The sequence below is a fragment of the Callospermophilus lateralis genome, chromosome 11 (assembly GCF_048772815.1).
Source record: "Callospermophilus lateralis isolate mCalLat2 chromosome 11, mCalLat2.hap1, whole genome shotgun sequence".
Classification (NCBI taxonomy): domain Eukaryota; kingdom Metazoa; phylum Chordata; class Mammalia; order Rodentia; family Sciuridae; genus Callospermophilus; species Callospermophilus lateralis.
Genome location: NC_135315.1, coordinates 24,798,579 through 24,818,937, shown reverse-complemented (window position 1 = coordinate 24,818,937; position 20,359 = coordinate 24,798,579). Strand labels below are relative to the sequence as shown.

Below are 20,359 nucleotides of genomic sequence, written 5' to 3'. Positions count from 1 at the left end.
CTCTGATCTTGAAACTCTTTCTGTACAGTGGAGATATTTTAGAATTGTGACCTACTAGATGTCTCTTTCCAACTCCACATCCAGTAACGTCACACTGGTAACTTAAAATCAGCTACGGTATGGGTATTTTTCCACCAGGGAACCTGGCAAACACTCCAAATCAGGGTGACCTGCTTGGAGGCCATTTAACAACACCCTCAATAAATAACACTCATACTCACGAATATCCTCTAGACTTTTAAAAGCACAAATGATGGTATACTGTGCAATCTCCTCACATCTTGCTTTTTTTGACCTAATAGAGCTCTGTTCCCTACCAATGCATCTAGATTTACCAAATTCCTTTTACTACCTGAAACTTTTGTCCTCAGAATTGCTCCTCTGTGAAATAGAAGAAGATCTTAGAAGATGGAAAAATATACCCTGTTCATGGATAGGCAGAACTAACATCATCAAAATGACGATATTACCAAAAGTTCTCTATAGGTTTAATGCAATGCCAATCAAAATCCCAATGGCATTTCTTATAGAAATAGAGAAAGCAATCATGAAATTCATACGGAAAAATAAAAGACCCAGAATAGCAAAAACAATGCTAAGCAGGAAGGGTGAATCAGGCGGTATAGCGATACCAGACTTCAAACTATACTACAGAGCAATAGTAACAAAAACAGCATGGTACTGGTACCAAAACAGGCGGGTGGACCAATGGTACAGAATAGAGGACACAGAAACCAATCCACAAAACTACAACTATCTTCTATTTGATAAAGGGGCTAAAAGCATGCAATGGAGGAAGGATAGCATCTTCAACAAATGGTGCTGGGAAAACTGGAAATCCATATGCAACAAAATGAAACTGAATCCCTTTCTCTCGCCATGCACAAAAGTTAACTCAAAATGGATCAAGGAGCTTGATATCAAATCAGAGACACGGCGTCTGATAGAAGAAAAAGTCGGCTACGATCTACATACTGTGGGGTCGGGCTCCAAATTCCTCAATAGGACACCCATAGCACAACAGTTAATAACTAGAATCAACAAATGGGACTTACTCAAACTAAAAAGTTTTTTCTCAGCAAAAGAAACAATAAGAGAGGTAAATAGGGAGCCTACATCCTGGGAACAAATCTTTACTCCTCACACTTCAGATAGAGCCCTAATATCCAGAGTATACAAAGAACTCAAAAAATTAGACAACAAGATAACAAATAACCCAATCAACAAATGGGCCAAAGACATGAACAGACACTTCTCAGAGGAGGACATACAATCAATCGACAAGTACATGAAAAAATGCTCACCATCCCTAGCAGTCAGAGAAATGCAAATCAAAACCATCCTAAGATACCATCTCACTCCAGTAAGATTGGCAGCTATTATGAAGTCAAACAACAACAAGTGCTGGCGAGGATGTGGGGAAAAGGGTACACTTGTTCATTGTTGGTGGGACTGCAAATTGGTGCAGCCAATCTGGAAAGCAGTATGGAGATTTCTTGGAAAGCTGGGAATGGAACCACCATTTGACCCAGCTATTCCCCTTCTAGGTCTATTCCCTAAAGACCTAAATAGAGCATGCTACAGGGACACTGCTACATCGATGTTCATAGCAGCACAATTCACAATAGCAAGACTGTGGAACCAACCTAGATGCCCTTCAATAGACGAATGGATTAAAAAAATGTGGCATTTATACACAATGGAGTATTACTCTGCATTAAGAAATGACAAAATCATAGAATTTGGAGGGAAATGGATGGCATTAGAGCAGATTATGCTAAGTGAAGCCAGCCAATCCCTAAAAAACAAATGCCAAATGTCTTCTTTGATATAAGGAGAGTAACTAAGAACAGAGTAGGGACGAAGAGCATGAGAAGAAGATTAACATTAAACAGGGATGAGAGGTGGGAGGGAAAGGGAGGGAGAAGGGAAATTGCATGGAAATGGAAGGAGACCCTCAGGGTTATACAAAATTACATACAAGAGGTAGCGAGGGGAAAGGGAAAAATAATACAAGGGGGAGATATGAACTGCAGTAGAGGGGGTAGAGAGAGAAGAGGGGAGGGGAGGGGAGGGGAGGGGGATAGTAAAGGATAGGAAAGGCAGCAGAATACAACAGACCCGAGTATGGCAATATATAAATCAATGGAAGTGTAACTGATGTGATTCTGCAATTTGTATAAGGGGTAAAAATAGGAGTTCATAACCCACTTGAATCAAAGTGTGAAATATGATATATCAAGAACTATGTAATGTTTTGAACAGCCAACAATAAAAAAAAAAAAAAAAAAAAAAAAAAAGAATTGCTCCTCTGTGCTGGAAATGAACCACACTTAAGAGTTCTGCCCAGAGTCCCACATTATTTAATAGCGTCCTGTCTGCCAGGCCTGTGCTAAACTGGAGACACAGAAATACATGAAGCCCCTTTCCTGGAAGAATGGGAACCCAGACCCAGGCCCAGATGCCAATAATGAGAACACTAAGCCATCTTTTCAATAACAAAGAGAAAGCTGGGCTTTGACTGAACCTTGTTCTCAAATATTCTTTTCTCAATTATCAGATATGGAATCCATTCTCCCTCCCAAGATCTTCCATGTCACTCCCTCTAACTACTATGATAACACTGAGCTTTGAGTTGAACTCTTGAGCTTCCACCCAACTTGTTAAATACATTCCATGGACCACTGACTGTTCACATTCACTCATAATTCAACACTGGGTTCCATCACTCTGTTGCTATAGGGGCACACAAGGAGTGTTAATGTGAATAGACACTTGATTATGGGTTAGGGTGCACTTACTAGCATAAGCTCATTGAGTGCAGGGTCTGCATTAGATTTATCTCTATACCTAACTCACACCTTGCTCAAAGCAGGCATTCACTGTATTTCAGGAGTTAAATAAGAAAGATGTGAGGAGCTGAGTGTGGTGGCACACATCTGTAATTCCAGCGGCTCAGGAGGCTGAGGTAGGAGGATCCTGAGTTCAAAGTCAGCCTCAGCAAAAGCAAGGCCCTAAGCCACTCAGTGAGACCCTGTTTCTAAATTAAAATACAAAATAGGGTTGGGGATGTGTCTCAGTGACCAAGTGCCCCTGAATTCAATCCCCAGAACCAAAAAAGAAAAGAAAAGAAAGAAAGATGCGAGGAACATCATGGAGGAGCTGAACTGAGCATCTCTCTGCCTAGCTAATTTTCACTTTCTTTCCTCACATAATAATTGCATCATGATTTTGGTATAGAATAATATTCACTGTGTATATTATTGTAACTATGTTCACATTAATCATGAATAAGCCATAGATTGCTTTTTGCCAATTGCTACATTTTCTTTGCCAAACTTATACTTCCTTGTTTGCTTAAAAGCTTTCTGTACGTCATTGACACTTGACCTTGGAAGTCTGAGCCAATAGTATAAGTCTCTCGGTACATTTAAACGTATTAAACAATGTGTCTGTTTCTCCTCTGTCACAGATATGTCTCCTACAGCCTTATTTCTATCCCTCTGTTGACCACTTAGGCTTTGCTTGATGCATACCTGTCTTCACCACCATCCACGTCAACCATTATTAGTGGGCTCTGTTGACTTTTGTTCATTCCTATATTGTCTAGTGTAATCCCAAGAGCACTGGTCATTTCCACAGGGGGAGGAGGGGAAGATGCGGACATGCCTAGGATCTTCTCCAGCTCCATACCCTTCCCTGCTTGGAATCAGTCTCTTCTGATAATTCCTCTGCCCAGCTCCCTCTACCCTAGCACTCCACCCCTTAACCTTTCCCTGGCTCTCCCCATCTCACCCCCCTGGGACTCTTCAAATACCTTTCTCTTTTCTTTCCTTCTCCACCTGGGATATTCCCTCCTGGTGACAACCAACAGTTCCCAGGGTGGAGACAGAAGCTGACTAACCATAGGAGCATGTCCCCTGTGCCTCCCCTTACACCATTCTCTCATTTTATGCATGTTTACAGAGGCTTTCTTTGTGTCAGCCACTGTCTCAGGTCTGGAGTCTCTGTACAGAAATGTCATGAATTAGTGCCAGAGAGAAACTGGGAGACGATCAGACAAATGGTCTCAAGGTGAGAACTTGTCACACCAATGTATGGCCATCTCTATACTTAGATTGTTATTATTTGTTTATTTATTTATTTTGCAGTACTGATAATAGAACTCAGGCCTTACATATGCGGGGTGAGTGCCCCACCACTAAGCTGTATCTTCAGCCCTTTTCGTATCTCCCCACTGTCCTATAATCTCACAGAGAACAGGATGATCACGATGAAGGTGTTCAATCATATTACAAAGCAGATACAGTTTTAAGCCCTTTCCATCTATCAACTCCTTAGATCCTTAGGATGACCCTAAGAGCTAAGTACCATCATTGTGTTACAGAGAAGGCTAAGCAGATCGCCCAAGGTCACTAGCAGAAGGTGGAGGCTATAGGACCTGAGTGCAGCTCCATGCCCCTGCCTCCCATGCCCCAGCCCCATTGCTTTGCACATAGTCAGATGTGCCAGGTTCAAATCCATGGCAGAATCACCTGTGTATCCCATTGGCTATGTGGTTTTCAACACTCCCTTCCTACTGGTGCCTGAATCTCTCTCCCAGGGACTCCTCTACTTGCATGTGATTTGGGGATAGTGGCTCACTCCAAAAATCAAACACAGAGGGATTTGACTGGGTCCTTCTCTTACTTTTGATTTTGACTTTGGCTCAGTCAACAGAACACTAAGGCAATGACCTGGGGACAGTATCTTGCAGAGTTAATGACAACATAGGCACCAGATGGCTTTGGGGCCTGACCAGATCTTTAGTGTCCCCTTGACTCTTGTTCAGCTTCCAGCCTGCCCATCTTACCATCTAGGGATTTGGTGAAACCCCAGAATCCTTCCCACCAATTCCCTCTTGATATCAGCCAGAGAATCATTTCTTCCCTTTTCAACTAAGAGTCTTGGTTGATACACGCGCTGAGTGTTTGCACCTCTTGTAATTAAAAAAAAAAAAAAGTGACATGCCCCTTTTCACATATGGCAGGTGAACTGTATGTTCCCAATATGCAAATGAATAAAATAATGCAACTTGGTGATGAGTACAGAGCGACCCGCTGAGATGCCTGGGTGCATGGAGGCTCTCCCACCATCACCCTAAGAACTAGTTTCAAAATACCTCCATTCCTTTTTCTTCTTCTGTTATGAAATATTTTATGCATGTTCTATAAAACTTCTCTTAAGGACCATGTTCTCAATTCCCTTCTCATTTATTCCCAATAGCTCCTGCCAAGAGAAGGAAATCCTGGTTTTTCTCTTAGGACCCACTCCAACTCTCCCCAGACCCATGATCCCCCCGGCCCACATTACCTCCTCTGAAAGTGTTCAAATTCAGCCTGTCTCCTTGCCTTCACCGCTGGGAGCTCGCTTTGATTATAGGCATCCTGAAAGTTATAACCTCCTTGCCGTCGGGTGGTTTCACATTTGCACTGCTTTTTAGGAAACAGCCTAGAGGAAGCAAGAGGGCTGTAAACTTGGGTTGGGTGGGAGGGAACCTGAGGTCCAATTCAGTGTGTCCTTAACCCTAAGGATCTCCTTTATCACACCCTTGAGATCCTGGAATCCTCCAGCAGAGACACAGGTAGGGAGGGAAGGAAGGGAGGATTTGATCTCTCTCTCTCTCTCTCTCTCTCTCTCTCTCTCTCTCTCTATATATATATATATATATATATATATATATATATCCCCATCCATCCCAGGCTGGGCTTGCAATCCTCATGCCTCAACCTCCCAAGTCACTGGTATTACAGGCATGAACCTCAGCATCTGGCTTCCCCTCTCTTGAATTGTCCCCTTCACCTGGCCTCTTTCATCCTGAGAGCCACAGGAACCTCAGCAATGTCTCAGTCCCATGAGGAGGGGAGGGCAGAGCAATAGGAAAGAAATGTCTCCCTTTAGTCTTGGCCCATTGGGTCCTCCAAGTATTAAGGGATTTTGCTGAGTGCTACAGAGAACAGAGATTGTGCTCTGAAGACCAGGCTCTCTCCTGGCTCCTACAACTGGGAATCACTTTAGCAGATCAGCAGGGGTTCAGGAAGGCAGGGAGCTGTCTATACACTGGGCATAGCGGGGCTCTATATACCACAGGAGAGGCAAGAAGAGAGAGCAGGAGGGTGAGGGTGAAGAGAGAATACTCAGTGGCTCACCAGATTCCATCATAGGAAAACAGTTTCCGGAGGCGCTCCTCAGGAAGAAGTTTCAGCGGCAGGTGTGAATGCTCTGGCTTGAAGCTGCCGAATGCTACTGGAAGGGACACACTTCTGAATAAAACTAGGACAATGCTGAGTACCAAGATGAAGGCTAACGCCTTGAGGAGCCACAGATATCTAGAGATGATGGAAATATAAAAAAGCAAAACACTTTAACAACTCTTCCTCCTCCTCCTCCTCCACTTCCTCCTTCTATTCTGGGCGGCTGGGGATGGAACCCAGGGACTCTGCCCTTGCTACATCCCCAGACTCATTAAAATCTCTCTTTTTTTAAAAACTTCATAATAAATGGCATGGTTACATGATGTATATGAGAACAGTAACTTGAGGAAAAATGCAAGTTGAACGTGCTTCTTATACTGATCACCAAAATTGGTTTCTGATAGAAAGAATCAAGTTGCAATAAAAGTATTCAGAAACATTTCAAATAAAAGTGAATAAAACTGTCTCCAAAAAATGAAGAAAAAAATATAACAGTGGTCCACTTTATACTGTGAATATAGCCCTTGCTGCTCTGACACTCTAACTTATTTTTTAAATGAACATGTTTCTTTCTGTTCCTCTCTAGATTCTCCCTAATCCCATGGGCAAATAGGATTATCTTTCTTCCCCATCCTAGGCAGATGCCACAGGAACAATGTAATTCAGACTTAGGGATGGAACCAGAAGTCCTCAGAAATGACTGTCTCCCAAATCAACAAGTGAATTACAACTCCAACAGAGAACACATGGACTGTAGCCTTTGGGTCACCTCTTTAAAAACTGCCTGCTCCCCTGGATGGGCAGAATCACAGGCCCTGGGACAGGAGTTCCCTGTGTTTCTCCTTTGCTAGCAAAGCAATAAGACTTCTTTTTCCTTTTACTCAAAACCTTGTCCTTGTTATTGCATGGGCATCAGGGACAAGAAGCAAGCTTTTGGTAATACTCGCCTAATATGTGCAAAGCCCTAGATTTGATCCCCAGCACAAAGAAAAACAAAGATACCTTCTGATTGTGTGTTTTGTCACTATATTCATTTTATGATTCATGACACTTTGACAGCACAGATACATCTACAATGGAGCTGGGTGTGGTGATGCACACCTGTAATCCCAGCTCGCTACCACAGAGAATCAACACAGCTGTGTTCAAGATCAACACAGCGAGACCTCCAGTCAGAAGAAGGAGGAGGAGGAGGAAGAGAAAGGAAAAGAAACACCTTTAATAGGTGTAAGGTCCTTGCTTAGCATCTGGGTGTCCACCCTAAGTAACAGCCCCCATTTTCCTGCCCAAGGGAATATTATCACTCCCTCAAACCAACCTCACCCTTAATCACCCACATTCGGACCCACCTGGCTCTAATTCCTGAGCCTCTCTCATAAAAGTTCCAGAACTCGGAGCTGGGGTGTGACTCCGCAGTAGAGGGCTTGAATAGCCCATGCAGAGCCCTGGGCTGGCTCCTCAGCACCACATAAAAATAAAATAAAGGCATTGGGTCCAACTACAACTAGAGATAAAATATTAAAAAAAAAAAAATCCCAGAACTCAAGCTTGTGTTGCCCGTCTCTACTATGGAGGGATGTTGCTTTTATTTGTCAGCTCTGACAAATAATCTCTCTCATGTGTATCTCTGGCTGGTCTCCGTGTTTCATTACTTGCTCGCCCATTTCCCGCTTTCTCCCTTTCCTTTCAATAGGAAAGTCTAGATGTTTAAATATGCATCAGAACTTTTAAAGATATCTGCATGGTGAAAAATAACTCTGAAGTAAGAAGAGTAGTGTTGCCAAAATCTTGGTCCCTGTCTCCAATGCCAATTCAATAACCAGGACACGGTTTTGAGAAAAAGGAAAAAGAAGGTTTATTGTTTTACAGGAGACTTCTGTCCCAGAGGCTGTGATCCTGCCCAACAGCAGGAATAGGGGTTTTTTTAAAGAGCTAATTCAAGGGCTACATTCTACGTGTTCTCTGTTGGAGTTGTAATTCACTTGTTAATTTGGGAGATAGTCATTACCACTTACTTTTGGTAGGACTGACACAAGTGTACCTCTTAAGTTACATAAAAAACAACAACAACAACAAAAAAAACATTGTTTTTCCTTTAAATGTCCATGTAGGACTGTGCTCAGCCTGTACTCTCCTGCCAGGTGTTTAAGACCAGGTTGGTCAAAACTGACCTTGTACTTATCTACCCTTAAGAGTCAGCTGAGGGCTGGGGTTGTGGACTCAGCAATAGAATGCTCACCTAGCAGGTGTGAGGCCCTGGGTTTGATCCTCAGGTCCACATAAAAATAAATAAATAAAATAAAGTTACTATATCCAACTACAACTAAAAAATAAATATTAAAAAAAAAAAAAGAATCAGTGAAATTCCTCAGAGATTACTCTTGGGGACGTGTGAGAAGTCTCTTGGCTCCTTTAACCAGTGGTACCGTCTTCCAGGATGGGCCAGTGTCTTGTTAACCATATGTGACTTCTCTTGGAAGCATCAATGACCTTCCATCTCCAATGACTGTCTTCTTTGCAGAATGTGCACTGGTTGGCTTCCACGATCCCTTCCTTTTTTTTTTTTTTGGAAGATATCTTTTCAATTGTTTTTTGATTTTTTCTCTAGGGTCCTATTGATCAGCAGATTGGGTGACTCATGAGAGTTGCAGGGCCCAAAGAGGGGTTCCTTCGTTTTTTAGATTCTGGCTTAGGGCCAAAGTAAGGGCAAGGCCCAAAATGTTGGCTGCATTTTCCTTGGTTCTTTTACTTCCTTGACTTTGGTCTCCAAGTGTTTGGTTTTAAACACCCAGCAGGTTAGTTTCACCATTCTTAAAGTGGGAGTAACAGGTTATAACTTCAATATCTATGATTTTACAGTTACCCATTGAAAGGACACTTGTAGAGTCCACACAAAATCCAAAGACCACACTATACACCAGAATCTCATGCAAGGGGTCAGAGAGGGTTTCAGGTGGGGGCAGAGTCTCTGGAGTTGGAGGACTTGACCATGAGTCATAGGTCTCTATCTTGGGCATCAGGGGCTGGGAGAATAAGTAGGCAACGGTTCTAAAATGTACAAGGAAAATACTATTATTGGCAATGACCAACACACTCTATTTTGCTGAGACTCCATGCCATATAAGAAATGCTTCTTCCATGAGAAAGCCCTGCCTCTGTACCCATCATCAGTTGCTCAGTATAGCATGTTTGACAACACAAAATGGCAATTCTTATATAATGTAAAAGTGTTCTCTCTGTTTCCCATTTTTCTTGGACTACATACCCTGTCAGAGATTGATTGTCTAGATGTTAGTAACCATTCTTTTTTTTTTTTAATATTTATTTCTTTAGGTTTTAGGTGGACACAGTATCTTTATTTCACATTTATGTGGTGCTGAGAATCGAACCCAGTTCCCCACGCATGCTAGGCGAGCATGCTACCACTTAAGCCACATCCCCAGCCCAGTAACCATTCTTTAACTTGTACTCAATTAGGGACATTTTGGCCCCTTTTCTGCTTATGATTTTAGATCTCATGATGTTTGTTTATGGTTTTGAATCACAACAATAGCCACTTATAATTAATGTGGTTTTGAACTATAAAAGGTATGCTCAAATCCCGAGAAGGGGTTGAAGGGTGTAGACTTGCAGCCTACCCCTTGAACCACCAGCTGGTAGGTCCAGACCACACACTGGTGAATACAGTTTCTGTCTCCTGCTTTAAGATCGACTTGGTGACATATTGCAATCTTGCCTTAACAATATAAAATGAAATTAACAGAGAAAAAAAAACTTGTGTAATAACTATGAACCAAGAAAAATGATTTTTATAATCTTAAACTTTACTTCATTATATATTATAAGCCCTTTTTATTCTGAGATCTCAGTAATCTTTATAACAAAATTTGTTCTTTTGAATACAACTCTAAATGAGCTCAAGTCTAGCCTATTTGGAGCCAATCTAACATGGAGTAAGGTGGGAGGCATAGTCTTACCTCAAGTAAGGCGGTGCTCTTGATAGATAACACAGTACAACATTACATCTAAAACATGAATCAAACAAAAACTAAGAGAGTTTTTCACTTTCTTTTTGTGGAAAAAATGGCAAGATGCTTCCGTGTCTTACAATTCTGCAACTTAAACATTCACAACTTCAGGGCTGGGGTTTGGTTCAGTGGTAGAGTGTTTGCCTAGCATGTGTGAGGCACTGGGTTCGATTCTCAGCACCACATGGGCTGGGGATGTGGCTCAAGCGGTAGCGCGCTCGCCTGGCATGCATGGGGCACTGGGTTCGATCCTCGGCACTGCCTAAAAATAAGGATGTTGTGTCCACCGAAAACTAAAAAATAAATATTAAAAAAAAATTCTTTCTCTCTTAAAAAAATTTTAAAAAATCTCAGCACCACATAAAAGTAATTGAAATAAAGGCCAATTGACAACGAAAGAATATTAAAAAAAAAATTCACAACTTCTTTTTTGGGGGGAAGGGGATACCGGGGATTGAACTCAGGGGCACTCAACTACTGAGCACATCCTCAGCCCTATTTTGTATTTTATTTAGAGACAGGGTCTCACTGAGTTGCTTAGTGCCTTGCTTTTGCTGAGGCTGGCTTTGAACTTGAGATCACAACTTTTGTTTTTTTATTTAGTTGTAGATGAACACACAGTATCTTTATTTATTTTTATGTGGTGCTGAGGATTGAACCCAGTACTTTACACGTTCGAGGCAAGCACTTTACCACTGAGCTACAGCCTCAGCCTCAAGATCACATGCCGGGTTTCAGTTCTCGAGACTAAAAGGCTCAGGGGTCACTCCAGTTAAACTGGGCTAAGTGGGCTGCACGAAATAACCACACAAGAGACACAAATACCTTTTTCTTTGGGGTCGCTGTGACGGCTCCTCTAACCTTAAGGGTCTGCAGAAAGAGAGAGAGCGAGAGCACGTGCTGACCCCTTTTATTGAGGGAAACTATTCAAATGAGGCAAGGGGTCAGGTTTCAGGGGGCTGAGTATCTTCATGATGTCCACTGTCAGCAGGTTGACTGACACCTGGGTAGGCCACACCCAAGGGCACAGTAAGAGAAGGGGACACACACAAGGCACTTCCATGGAAGATTCTATCCTAAACAGGGCAAGGGGTTACATTACAAAGGAATAGGTGAGCATAGCTTCACCCATGGGACTGTAGCAAGACACCCATGCACGAGACATCGACCCTGGAACCAAGAAGAATGGGGAAAGCTCTGCCACATTTCTGCGACTGAATGCCTCAGCACCCAGCCGGGGTCACGTGTAAGGTTGATCTTCCACAATCATAACTTCTTTACATCCTTAGTTTTGTTCTATCTTTCGTCTTGGACTTTAGACAATATTACTTACCAGACGAAATACTTTCTCATCTAGAAACATGTCTTTTACCTTCTAACTTCCCATACTAAAATATTTCCATACCTATAACTTTCTTCTATCTTTTTTAGTTTCAGACCCTTTCTTAAATTTATAGCCTGAAACAATCCTTATGAATGTTATCTGTGCATGTAATTTCCACAACAAATTTCATCACAGGAGAGGGATCAGACAATCTGGCATATACAAAAACCATGCCTTAATCTTTTTTTTTTTCTCCCTGGTGGCTTTCAAGGGGTTGGGGATGAAGCACAAGATATTTTTGAGGCTGACCTGTCTGCCTTTCCAGTATCATGATGCCATCAACTTAAGTGAGTTCCCCACCCTCAATTGTACACAAAGGCTCCTTTGCCTTTTTCTTATATAGGTACATTGACATGCAGAGGCTGCCTACAAAACACAGGCTGGCCTTAATTTCTGTCTTTTCCTTTTCTGGGTGCACTTACTTATTCTGCCAATCTCCCCAGGAATTAAGTTTGATGGGATACTATTAACAGCAAGAACTGTTTTGCCCCAGTGATGGATATCCCTTGGTCAAATGGGGTATCCTGTCACATCTTAAGAGGGGAGACTGCTCCTTTCCCAGAGGGCCTGGAAGGCAGGGCAAAGGCCAGGTTCTTTTTTTTTTTTTTTTTTTTTTTTTAGTAATTCCAAAAGTTGACTTCCCTCGATGCACAGGACACAAGGTGAGAGGCAGACTCACATGAACCTTAACAAGACACAGGCCTGAGCACCACCTCAAGGAGGACAGCATCTGCTCACAGCACATTCAGCCACCACTATGGGTGCCAGGATGAACCAGCAAGCAGGGTGAGGCCTCCCGCGCACCAGTCTGCCTTGGCTCCGGGTTCCAGTCAGCATAAAGCAACAAATACTAACACATGACACGCAGAAGGGAAGCCAAGGGGCAATGAGAGAGACCAGGGTGGGGTGTTTTCTCATATGTCCAAGAACAGTGTGACATTTCAAGTACTGAAAGGAAAACCATACATTTTTGTGCATGGGGCATATGACCTTTGAACCATACTGTGAGTACCACTGACCCGCATCACCTCTGTGGATGCTGAGGGATACATCCAAGTAGGGCTGGGCAGAGCTGAGCCAAGCCAGGCCTGGGCAAACCAGGGAGGCCCAGGCAGGGTTGCCCTGAACATGCCCCACTCTGCATCCTGGAAGACAGAGCTTGGCCCAGCCCAGAGGCCGCCAGACAAAGAAGCCTTGACATTAGGACTTACTGGTGAAACTCTGTGGGGAGGGTTTTTGCATATGTGTTATTTTTCCTGTTGCACAAAAAGTTCACCCTCACCTGCCCACCACATCCAGGTAAGAAAGAAGGCTGGGCACTGCCCATCCTGTGCCACATAGGGCAGGATGGTGAAGAGCAGCCAATCAGAAACACACTCACACTGTAGCAATGGCTGCACCAAGCCCCCGGCCACCTGCCAGGCACCTCCTGCCCCTGACAGTGACACCAGGTTTTCTTTAGCCATTTTCTACATCCCAGGAAACTTTTCTAGGATTTTTTTTTTTTTTTTTCCAATTTAGGGCTGGTGTCCTGGACCACAGTGAGATGATCTGCGGCTGCTCGGGACCAGGCTGAGAATCGGTGCTGGGAGCACTAGCACTGGGTTGAAGAGATTTAAATCTGTGTCCTGCTTGTGTCCTGCTATCCTTGCACACCATAGGTAGTGCCTTTGGACACCTTCAGCTTAGCTCCTGACATCAGACCCCTTATCACACAACTGCATAAATGCCTGTACGTACAGACTCTCTTCCATATACTTGACCCCTGACACACCAACTTCAATGTCAAGATTGTGCAATGTGATCCAGAAAAAACATTTAAAGGCTAGACTGTGTCACAGCAAACTGTCTCTCTCTAGACTGGCTTATGCCTTTAGGTGGCATTCAGCCAAGATCCCTCTGCTCAAGAGACTACTGGTAAATCAATGCAGGGGTTGGGGTTGTGGCTCAGCGGTAGAATGCTCACCTAGCATATGTGGGGCACTGGGTTCAATCCTCAGCACCACATAAAAATAAATTAAAGGTATTATGTCCAACTACAAGTAAAACAAAATATTTTTTAAAAATCAATGTAGCATGGCCCATGTCTTAAAGAGACAGTAACAGGTGAAAAAAAATTACTCAGATGAGAGAGGATCATCCAAACCAGGGCTGACAGATAGGAACCTTTAAACAGACAGACCTGCAGATACAAATTTTTCCTACTTACTTTACTTTTTTTTTTTTTTTTGGTACTGGGGATTGAACTCAGGGGCACCCAACCACTGAGCCACATCCCCAGCCCTATTTTGTATTTTATTTAGAGACAGGGTCTCACAACTCACAATCCTTCTGTCTCAGCCTTTCAAGCCACTGGAATTACAGGTATGCACCACCGCCACCCGGCTACTTACTTTACTTTTGATAGACCAACTCCAACTGCAACATTGTAAAATAATTCAGAAAGCTATTCAAAAGCCAGATCTTTACAGTAAAATATTGTCTTAGACAGGCTTGTACCTTTAGCTGGCCCTTTCTTCAACTCACCCTACCTCTGAGCAACTCCAATTTCAAGATTGTACAAAAGAGAAACACTGAGAGAGACAACCAGAGAGGAGCCCCCAAAACCATGACTGGACAGATGGGAACTTTTAAATTGAGCAGCCAAGATCTTTTCCAAGAGTCTACCTATAGGATCAATGCAGTATTGGCCATGTTTTAAAAGGGGTAGTAACAGATACAAATAAAACAAAACCACAGACCATCATAGAATTCCCAAGCTCAAGGCCAACAAACACATGAGAACCTAGAACAGACCAGAAAGAAGTACTACCTACTGGTGTGGGTTCTCCTACATCAGTGGACGCGTAGATGTGTGAACATACACAAATGTCCCCAGAAAGAGGGACCAGATGTGTGGAATCAAGGGTCTTGGCGTGTACACCAGGACACACCAAATGGTCAAGGGTGTGACTTTCTTGAGTTTAGTTTCCTTTCTCTCAAAGTGGACCATGAGGGAGAAAACTGTACTGTTTAGGGAGAGAAGGCAGGCATTCCCCAAGGCAAAAGGAGCTTTGGCAGCTGCTGGGATGGTCCCCCAGTCCCTCCTTTGCCCACAGGAACAGCTCCTCTGGTTCCACCTGAGGCAAACTCACCCATCTCCTAACTCTTGCAGTTGACTCTCAACAAGTTCACCAGCACGCTCAGCATGGAAGTGGGGTTCCTTGGAGAGACAGGCCTGACCAAGAAAGCTGGAGTGGGGGCTGCTCTCGGTTCTCACCTGGGTTACCAAATTTGTTGCTGGAAGCTCGGTCCTTGTTCCCAGAGCTAAACCAATAATGAGGCCATGGTTTTGAGAAAAAGGAAAGAGAAGGTTTATTGCTTTGCTAGCAAAGGAGAAACACAGGGGACTCCTGTCCCAGAGGCTGTGATTCTGCCCATCAGCAGCTACAGGGTTTTTTTTAAAGAGGTGACTCAAAGGCTACATTCCACGTGTTCTCTGTTGGAGTTGTCATTCACTTGTTAATTTGGGATAGTCATTTCTGAGATCTTGTGGTATCACCCCCAAAGTCTGGATTACCTAATTCCTATGGTGAATGTGTACTGAGGGACAAATAACTCTGCCTGGGTTGGAGAAGAAAGGTAATTCAGTTTCCCCTGAGATTAGGGAAGGGGAGAGATTAGGTAGAAGCAGGGAGAGAGGAGGAGAAAGAAGCATGTCTATTTTAAAACAAGTCACAGTGGCAGAGCAGCAAGGACTATATTCACAGCGCCGAGTGGAGCACTGTTACAATCTGAGAGCCTTAGGAATTAAGGGGACCTTCTGTTTCCAGTCACAGTAGACCAGGCAATGCAGACCAATCTCCTCAGTGATGACAATGAGAAAAGCTGGAACATGCACAAGTGTGCATGTGCACACACACACATACACACACAACCTGTGAAGATATCAGAAGGCTACCAAGATAGTTGAGGTGAGGGGGGGCAGCCACCAAGGAGGCTCCCAAAGAGCTCTGCCTCCAGGAATTCACACCTTTGTGTGGCCCTTAGCCTTTGTTACCAACAAGCACATACTATATGCCATTTTTAAAATTAGACAATAAAAGGCACAAAGCCTCCTCTTTTGTGGCATTTTCCAGTAACAATGAACAATCATGTGGGAGTTGACCTTGGCAAAGTTATTTGACTTCCTCTTCATTTGTTTCCATTTCTAATCCTTTTGATGTCCTTTCCTAATTCTAAAGAGAAGACACACCTACATGGTTAAGAGATTAATTGCTAAATCTATTTCTTTAGATTTATAGAACCAGAGCATCCTGAAAACCTTCAGATAACATGAGAAAGTGTAACTGCACTTCATGGTTTGGTTTGATTTTGGTTTTGTTTTTATTTTTTTATTTTTTATTTTTATTTATTTATTTATTTTTTTGGTACCAAGGATTGAACTCACGGTGTTTAACCATCGAGTCACATCCCCCAATCTTTTTTTAAAAAAATATATTTTATTTAGAGATAGCTCTCAGTGCATTGCTTAGGGCCTCGCTAAAATGCTGAGGCTGGCTTAGAACTCCCAGTCCTCCTGCCTCAGCCTCCAGAGCCACTGGAAGTACAGGCCTTATCCATGGGCCCAGTATTGTAATTTATTTTTATTTTTTTTAAAGAGAGTGAGAGAGAGAGAGAATTTTAATATTTATTTTTTAGTTATCAGCGGACACAACTATCTTTGTTTTTTTGTATGTGGTGCTGAGGATCGAACCCGGGCCGCATGCATGCATGCCAGGCGAGCGCGCTACTGCTTGAGCCACATCCCCAGCCCTGTAATTTATTTTTAATTGTTAATTGTCTAACAACGAAAGAAGGAGTCTATCTCTGTTGCACATGCTTGTAATCCCAGCGAGTCAGGAGGCTGAGGCAGGAGGATCACAAGTTTGAGGCTAGCCTTAGCAACTTAGGGAGATCCTGTCCCAAAGCTTTAAAATAAATAAATAAATAAGCTGGGGATGTAGTGGTAAAGAGGCCCTTTTGTGCCATCCCCCTGCAGATTTTTGTGCCTGATTCCAACTGTTCATAAATGAATTCGTTGGCATCAGTTAGAGTTTGGAGCCTGGGGCATTGAGTTCCAGCTTCCTCCTCAGTCACCCGTTTAGGAATGGGAAGGTAAATGTTGGGGGAATGTTAGAATGAAAGTTAGCCAGGAACGTGAGTAAATGCAACTGCTGCCTTCCTTCCCTCATTCCCCTGTGTTCAACGTGTGCTTCTTTCTAATGTTTGTAAAATGTCACCTCACGAACGCGTTTTTTTTTTTTTGCATTTTCACAAGATGACTTCCTTGTCCGTGTTTAATGATTGTTCTAGAGTTTTGAGAAATATAAAGAAAGTATACTTTGGGGAAAAACAAAAACCCGCAAACGACTTCTTCACAGTCTATAAAACTAATCTACACTTCCAAGACGAGTTTTCCGCGTTAATTATTATGCTAATTCTTAAAGATGTGTTAGCGCTCCGGCTACGGAGCAGACTCTCAATCTGTCTTGTGGATGTGCGCTTGGATCTGAAAACCAATTTTTCAAAATCCCAGGCTCTGAGCAAGATGCTTTCAAAAGCTGCAGAAGGGACAAAACCAGCTCCTGGACTGCCCAGAGCCCGCGCGCCCGGGGACTGTATCCTTCTGATCGCCACTTGGTCCTCGGCACCGGAAAGAAGCCCCAGCCCAGGTCAACGCTTGTGGGTTCCAGGCTGCGAGCCGGGTAGCCAGTGCCCCCAAGGCCGAATTCCATGCTCTAATTCCTCCACAACGCGTTCCTGGCCACGAGAGGTTATCTCCATATGGAATTTTCTCACGGAAAAAATCAGTTCCCTCTTCGTTCCTATGGGCGCCGCGTTGGGGACCCAACCTGGACTGCAACTGCTTCCGAACGCGCGGTCCCCCGTTACTGAGGCTGCCACCTACCCGCGAGACGCGTTGGACTTAACACCAATTCCCCGCTGACTGCCCGGCGCCTGCTGCGCCCACGTCGGCTCCTTCCGAGGCAGTGCACCCACTTTTCTCTGCTCCGGGGATACTCACTTGCTTAAAGTCATCCCGAATCACGCCGCTCCCCGATGGCCGAGATCGTGGGGCGAGGCAGCCACTCCACCCACCGCCCAGGGCTGGTACAAACTCAAGCAGGTTCTCCGGAGGCCCGGCAGGTGTGGGAAGCCGCCGGAGCTTGGGGCGGTGCACGCCCAGGTCCTGGATCTTCCTGTGCGCCCAGGTTGTTCCCTGGCTCGTGGAAACATCTTTGTGCTTGTTTGGATTGGTTCTGCTGGACTTCCCGGTGCAAAGAGCCGCCACTGACCCACGCCCGAGAGAACTCCATAAGGTAATGAGGATGATCACTGACCTTTTTTCTGCCATTTACTAGATAAGTAGTGGACTCAGCCCTAAAAGCGTTGTCTACTCTTCAGTTAATCATTACAACAGCCCTAACCGGTGAGTACAGGTATTAGCCCCATTTTTCACTTGAGGGAATTAAGGCTACGTGGGATAACCGGATAACAAGTGGGATTCAAACCGAATCTGGGTGACCCTGAAGCCCGCAAGTTGAGCCCTTTCTGTCCCTCGGACCCAGGGCTAAGAAAACAAGACGCCTTCGCTCTGCTTGGTGGAAAGTTCGGGGACTCTCTGCTGGGGACCGCGTGTTTTCCAAGTATTTCCCAAACCTCAGGATCGAGAGGAGCTGGGAGAGCCTGGGTAGGCAGCACGGTCCGGTCCCCACTTCCCACAAGTCACCTCCCTTTTTTTGTTGCTTCTAGGCGTCTGCCCCAGGCTTCGGGAGCCAGTCGCACCCAGCGGTTAACGCCCGCGCCTATACAGCTTCCTCACTTCTCAGGTGACAACTCTGCCTGACCCCGTATCTACCAGAGGCTTCGTTATCTATGGGTCCATGGGTTTCCCTTTCCACTTCACAAAGAAACTACTCCGGTACACACTGCTAGTTTCCCTGCCCTGCGTCGCCTACCTGTCCTTACTGCCTAGGCTGGGTCCGTGCCCACCCATCTCTCAGCCTCGCCCACAGCCCAAATTCGTCCTTTGCCCTACCTCGACTCTCTTCGCCCTACACTCCACGGAAGCTATCTGGGCAAAAGACGCTCAGAGTGGAAAACTGAAGTGCGTTGGAATCCTTCTAAAAGGGACCTGTGCAGCCATATAATACCTATATGCCTGCAAAAGTGAGTGATGAATCTTAGACGAAATTAGCATTTTCTCATTTACGATAAACTGGGGTGCAGGGGTGAAGAATAGAGGTATTTTGGACTAGACAGAGGTGAGTGAAGGGAGGGGAGGGGACATGGGGTAGGAATGATAGTAGAACGAATCAGACATTATTACCCTAGGTGCAGATATGATTACATGCCCATGTAACTCTACATCGTGTACAACAAGAAGAATGAGAAGTTATACTCCACTTATGTATGATGTATTAAAATGCATTCTACTGTCATGTATAACTAATTAAAACAAATAAAATGTATTAAAAATAAATGAGCATTTTCAGGACCCTTTTCATAAGCCAGCTCAGTGTTGGGGGTTCCAAAAGCCATCCCTACTGTGACTGTACTGTATTTTACTCTGACTCAGCTAAATGGAAAACAGGATTGTTTTTCAAGTAGACACAATGATGGTATGCAACATTGCCATGCTTCCATGTGAGTATTTAATTATACCTTGCCAGTGTCCCAAAAAGGATGTAAGATGAAACATAAAATACAAGGTAGTGTAACTAAAAGATAAAAGTGGTAATCAATAAGTTAACCAAGTCTGGAATGAGTGCAATAGAAAGATTCCCAGAATGATCTAAACCTTGGTGCCAGTGAGTTCCAGAATCCCTTTGGAATTTCTCCTTAGCCAGCAGACAAGATACCCAGCTAGTAGGGAGTTGGAAGTCACAATTGCAGATAACTTATTTCCCGGCTCTGGACTGAAAGAGGAATGTTATTCTCTCTTTGACAAGAGCAATCAGCAAAATGTTGTGCTGACCATGTGTGTGCATTAAATGAAGAATGTTCATGCAAGCCCTTCTTGCTTACAAAGGCTTTCCCTAACATTATTCATTATTCAACACTCCTAATAATGCTGCCAGGGAAGACCCAACCTGTGAGAGATTGTATGATTCATTTGGATTTTTGTGGCCAGTGAAGGGACCAGTGTTGGCCAGTAAAGGGCAACCAGTGTTGGCTCAGCACTGTCAAAATAGAAAAGCTCTTTGCCCTATCACCTCTTCTTGTGACTTGGAAGTGGGGAAGGGGTTAATTCAACCCTAAACTTCTACCTCACTGCAGTGCTGTGATTGGCGATTGTGGTTGCTGAGTCTCTTCCTGCTCCAGGGAAGAATTGAAAAGAAGAGAAGGTGAAGGTTAAATGAGGTTGTTCTTTTTCTGCCTGAACAGGGACTCTGCATGTGTTCTCCATGACAGAGCCAGTTGCCCTCCCAGATCCAGATAGTGTCTGCTGCTACTGCTCTGCGGACTAGAGGAGGCTCAAGACCACCTGGAGCCCCAAACTTGCCATGTCTGTTCACATCTCTGGGATCAGCCCACAGGTAGCCTCTCTCAGTGGCTTCCCTATCACTATAGCTGGTGGTAATGTATCACTATAACAAGACTTCCACTTCTGCAAGGCTGTGGGCATTTCTGGCTCTCACCTTGGCAAACTGACAAATTCTTAAGTAATTGGAAAATTGCCTGGGTAATTT

The 20,359-nt window shown here is 44.0% G+C and overlaps 1 protein-coding gene across 1 annotated transcript in view; it reads right to left on the bottom strand.

Annotated features, from left to right (window-relative positions):
* B4galnt2 (beta-1,4-N-acetyl-galactosaminyltransferase 2 (SID blood group)) overlaps window positions 1-17,705 on the bottom strand; it is a 36,043-nt gene extending 18,338 nt beyond the window's left edge. Inside the window, exons 1-3 of the mRNA XM_076871364.1 lie at window positions 17,692-17,705; window positions 6,189-6,368; window positions 5,353-5,490 (exon numbers count right to left, since the gene is read on the bottom strand). Coding sequence (XP_076727479.1) covers window positions 5,353-5,490; window positions 6,189-6,368; window positions 17,692-17,705 — 332 coding nt within the window. The remainder of the gene's footprint in view (window positions 1-5,352; window positions 5,491-6,188; window positions 6,369-17,691) is intronic.
* Between the last annotated feature and the right edge of the window lie 2,654 nt (window positions 17,706-20,359).